The sequence below is a fragment of the Cornus florida genome, unplaced genomic scaffold (assembly GCF_030987335.1).
Source record: "Cornus florida cultivar Cherokee Brave unplaced genomic scaffold, ASM3098733v1 CherokeeBrave_3.0.0_Hap2_Chr06, whole genome shotgun sequence".
Taxonomy (NCBI): domain Eukaryota; kingdom Viridiplantae; phylum Streptophyta; class Magnoliopsida; order Cornales; family Cornaceae; genus Cornus; species Cornus florida.
Window position 1 is genome coordinate 12,346,137 of NW_026775576.1, and position 5,143 is coordinate 12,351,279.

The 5,143-nt window shown below is 38.0% G+C and overlaps 1 protein-coding gene across 1 annotated transcript; it reads right to left on the reverse strand.

Moving 5' to 3' along the window:
* Nucleotides 1–2,191: 2,191 nt before the first annotated feature.
* Nucleotides 2,192–2,847, reverse strand: LOC132314797 (uncharacterized; the record flags this gene model as incomplete). Its single annotated transcript, XM_059813613.1, has 1 exon — nt 2,192–2,847. A coding segment is annotated over exon 1 (498 nt), but the record flags the coding sequence as incomplete, so codon positions are not given.
* Nucleotides 2,848–5,143: the final 2,296 nt, after the last annotated feature.

The following is a 5,143-nucleotide window of genomic DNA, read 5'->3' on the forward strand; positions in this document are numbered from 1 at the left end:
GTGAAGCTTGCTTAAGTCCATAAATAGACCTATTCAACTTACATACATAGTCCTCACGACCTTTAACCACGAAACCATCTGGTTGCCTCATGTAGATGTCTTGTTCAAGATGGCCATTTAAAAATGCTGTCTTAACATCCATCTGCCATATTTCATAGTCATAATAAGCACTAATGGCCAAAAGAATGCGAATAGATTTAAGCATTGCAACTGGTGAGAATGTATCCTCATAATCAATACCTTCACGTTGAGTGAAGCCTTTGGCAACCAGTCTAGCTTTGAATGTCTCAACATTCCCATCCATTCCTCTCTTTCGTTTGTAGATCCACTTACAACCAATGGGCTGAACCCCACTAGGAAGTTCTACAACATCCCAGACTTTGTTAGAATACATCGATTCCAACTCTGATTTCATGGCATCTTTCCAACGATTCGCATCTATATCGGTCAACGCTTCCGCATAGCTTACTGGGTCCGACTCATGCTTATTGGGGACAGCCTCATAGACCTCACCCAAAAGTGTGAGTTTTTCGGGTTGGATGATAGTCCTCCCACTACGCCGAAGGACCGGTGCAGGAATCGATGTACTAGATGATGGTAATTCAACAGGGAATTCTTGTGTCTCATCATTCTCAGTATTTATATTAGGTGTGTCCACTGGGGGTATCTCTGACGTGCCAACCATCTCCTCTAACATTATCTGGCTACTAGGTTTGTGATTCATAATATAATCCTCCTCCAGGTAAACAGCATGAGTGCTAACAATAACCTTATTGTCCATGGGATCATAAAATAATCCACCTCTAGTGCCCTTAGGATAGCCAACAAATAAGCATGCATCTGATCTTGCTTCCAACTTATCTGCCTGTTTCTTTCGCACGTGTGCTGGACACCCCCATATATGCATGTGATTTAAACTAGGTTTACGTCCAAACCACAGCTCGTATGGCGTTCCTGAAACAGACTGGGATGGAACACAGTTCAAAATATACATCGCTAATTCTAAGGCTAATCCCCAAAATGATAGAGGTAATGTAGCAAAACTCATCATAGATCTAACCATGTTAAGTAAAGTTCTGTTTCTCCTTTCTGCCACTCCATTCTGTTGAGGGCAGTCAGGTGCGGATAACTGGCGCACAATTCCCTCATTGACCATATGATCCTTGAACTCCCCGAAGAGGTATTCACCTCCTCGATCAGATCGAAGTGTTTTGATAAGTTTACCTAATTTACGCTCCACTTCCGCCTGAAACTCACGGAATTTTCCATAAGCTTCTAACTTGTGTCGTATTAGGTAAATATATCCAAAACGTGAATAATCATCAATGAAAGTGATGAAGTACTCAAACCCTCCTCTCGCTTGGGTGTTCATGGGACCACACACGTCTGTGTGCACCAACTCTAATTGTTCTTTGGCTCTATCTCCTTTGGCTGAGTAAGCCCTTCGAGTCATCTTTCCTTCAATACAGGATTCACAACTTGGCATAGGCTCCTCTGCCTCACAAGGTAATAAACCTTCTTTAACCAACCTTTGAATCCTATTTTGATTGATGTGACCCAATCGTAGATGCCAATGATACAATGAGTTTGGAGAAACTGTTTTTCTTTTAACATTCAATCTAGATGAAGTTGCATTTAATTCATAATTTTGCATTTGATATGAGCTAGGAGTTAAAACATATAGATTATCTTTCAATGCATCAGAAGTTATAACACAACCATTTAATTTAATTAAAACATTTTTTCCAAAAGTAAAAATATAATTTTTGCAAACCAACGAAGAAACTGAAATTAAATTGTGCCTAACATTTGGCGCATAAAGACAATCTTCTAATATAAGACTCCTCCCACTGTCAAACTGCATATGAACCACTCCCACTGCTTTAGCTTCCACCTTGGCATTAGATCCCATATGCAAGTATATCTCTCCTTCATTGAGGCTTCTGGATTCCTGGAATCCCTGCAATGAATTGCAAACATGATTAGTGGCTCCAGAATCTATGCACCACGAATCTATAGATTCAACCACATTACATGCCTCAACAATGAATATACCTTTTTCTTTGCCTTGTGTGCGAAGTATTGGGCAGTTAGGTTTCCAGTGTCCTGGTTGACCGCAATGGAAGCAGTTTCCTTCGCCTTCAACCCGCACTTTCTTCTTTCCCTTATCCTTTTTGATTACTTTGTTTGGCACAACCACAGTTTTGGCACCATCCTTCTTCTTTTTCTTGCCCCTCCTCTTGGGCCTAGAAGTGGATGGTCCAGCAGACTGAGTGTAGTTGATAGATGCACCCTTGCTTTTGTTTATCCCTTCAAAGGTTACCAACTCATTCAATAGTTCAGCGAGTGTGTACTCAAGCTTATTCATATAATAATTAACCCTAAAAGAGTTAAATGAGTCTGGCAATGAAGCGATAATCATGTCAACCTGAAGTTCACCATCCAAGTTGCATCCAAAGATCTCCAGTTCATTTAAAAAACCAATCATTTTTAAAGCATGTTCCCGAACTGAAGTACCTTGGACCATCTTAATGGTCATCAAATTTGTCATAGCATTTTGGCGTGCGCTCTTACCAATTTGCCCAAACATTTCCTTAAGGTTAAGCATGATGTCTGCAGAAGTGAGATATTGAAGATGTTGACTTTGGAGTACATTCGAGAGTGAAGCAAGAATGTAGCACCTAGTCATCTCATCTGCTTTATTCCATTTCTTAAATACTTCATGCTCCTCAGGAGGATCCTCAGGCAAAGGTGGAGAAGGTCTAGGAGTAGTAAGCACATAATTCAACCCCTCATATGTGAGTACAATATCTAGTTGCCTTTTCCAATCGATATAATTAGGTCCAGTTAATCGATTCTCTTTTAGTATGTTTGCAAGTGGACTGAATGGACTAGTCATGATAATTCTGAAAATAAAAGCATTGATACAATAAATAAAGTGAATAATAATAATCATGCAAGTATAAAACAATTAATTAATTGTGGGTCCCTTAACCACATTGCATGAAAAATCGGACAATCAATATGCCAATAACTTATCCGGTTGGCGGAATTCATTATTACTTATTGACGAGAATAACTCATTATTTCCATATCTCTTTAGACAATGCCTTATCTAAATATGAAATAATTCCCGATTAGATTTAGCCTTTCTAAAATCACCTAGTATAGACCACTCCGTTGGGGAGTTAATACTATTGATTTTAGATTGAGTGTATAACATAATTAATGCTCCAACGGAAAAACAAATATTAAATATATTGCCATTAATAACTTAGACTCTTTAAATCATGCGTGGGGCCTTATTTTTAAAGATCTAACTATAATGGTTATTTAATAAATATATTTTCGTGAGACAACCATTCTTGTAATCCAGACACTTTTTAAATCATGCGTGAAGCCTTATTTTTAAAGATCTAATCATAATGGTTATAATTACGAAGGCCATGGGGTAATGTATAAAAAATCCCCGCTCCCACTCAATTTTTAATAATGTAAAACTAGGGTTTTCAATTCATGATTTAATGCATGCAAAACGCCTTGATTTTAATCCAATTAAATTTAGAAAATATATGGATTTTAAATGATTCACTAATATTTAATTTGAGGCAAAAAATAATTTACAAAAATAATTTTTCTGTTTCCCAATAAATGCTCTCAAATTAATTAGCAATCTAATCCAATTTATCTTCATAATTTAATTAATATAAATCAAGCCATTTAATTAAAAATCATAGATCCAATGCATGAACAATTATAATCAGCATTAAATTATTCCATGCATCAAATAATAGACAGAAGCAATATAAATGGCCAATGGATTCAGCTTTTAACATTTAAAAACTATTCTTGCTGTACGGGCATCCTTCAACTGTCTGTAAACACCCATAGGAAGCTTGTACGCGTCAGGAGAAGCAAAACGCCGATTGGAACGAGCCCGGAGGACCCCACACGCGCTGGCACGCGCCTAGGGCAAGCTGCACGCGCTCCCACGCGCCCCCACGTGCCGGCACGCGCTTGGGGCGCTTGGAATGCACCCTCACGCGCTCCCACGCGCCTGGGGCGCGTGGAGTGTACCAACTCCTTGGCTGGCGCGTGAGATCCACGCGCTAGCTTATCATTGACCAGCCCACTCCTGGCGCGTGTGGAACACGCGCCAGGCTCACCTAGCCACTGCCACACCTGATCCGGGCCACCTCCGACGCCTCTTCTCGCCGCCGGCGAAGCTCCGGCCACCGGAAAAACGCAGAAAAAATTCCAAAAAATCCGGAAAAATCCCAGAAAATTAAATTAAGCCTCAAAAAATTCCCGAAAATTTTGAAAAAATTCCAGAAAATTACTGAAGCATAATTTAACCCTTTCGGACCTTCTTGAAGCTTCATAGCATCATTTGATGAATATTACATGGCTTTAATAAATACTTACAATTTGAAATACAATGGAAAAAATTAAATTACATCATTGAATTTTCAAATGGCTAAAACAAAGCCTTAATTACATTTATCCAAAAATAAAATTACATTCTATATACCTATAAGCTTCATCCATGGCCCAAACACACATCATCATCCATTCACAATTATACATACATCAACATGTATTAATATATATCAACATAATAAATCATACATCAACATATATCAATAATTTTATATATGTATATATAATTTGGATCCATGAATATGATTTTTATAAACACATGTTCTCTAGTAATGAATCAAACCATGTGCTCTGATACCACTGTTGGGAAACGTGCAAATTTTTAAAACTTTTTGAGGGATTTGCAATCATAGATCTTGATTCATTACATGGAGACAAGTTTTATGCAAAGATAAATAAAAGATGATGCATAATTCAATAAACAGATTGAATACTCACATCAAAGGTCTGAGTAAACCTTTTGAACTTTCCTCTAAAGTGAATATTCTCACTTATTGTAGATTCCTTTAGTAAGATCCTTTCTCCTTCTTTTTGATTATTATCTTCCCTTTAGGAATCACCAATATGCCTTGATGAATGACCTTAGAATCTAGGCTGGTGGTAGCCTCCTTTAGAAGAGAAACAAAACCCTAAAATCTAGAGAGAGAAAGTGTATTCCTTTTTCCTGTTCTCCAAGTCACACCTAAAATATACATGAACTCAT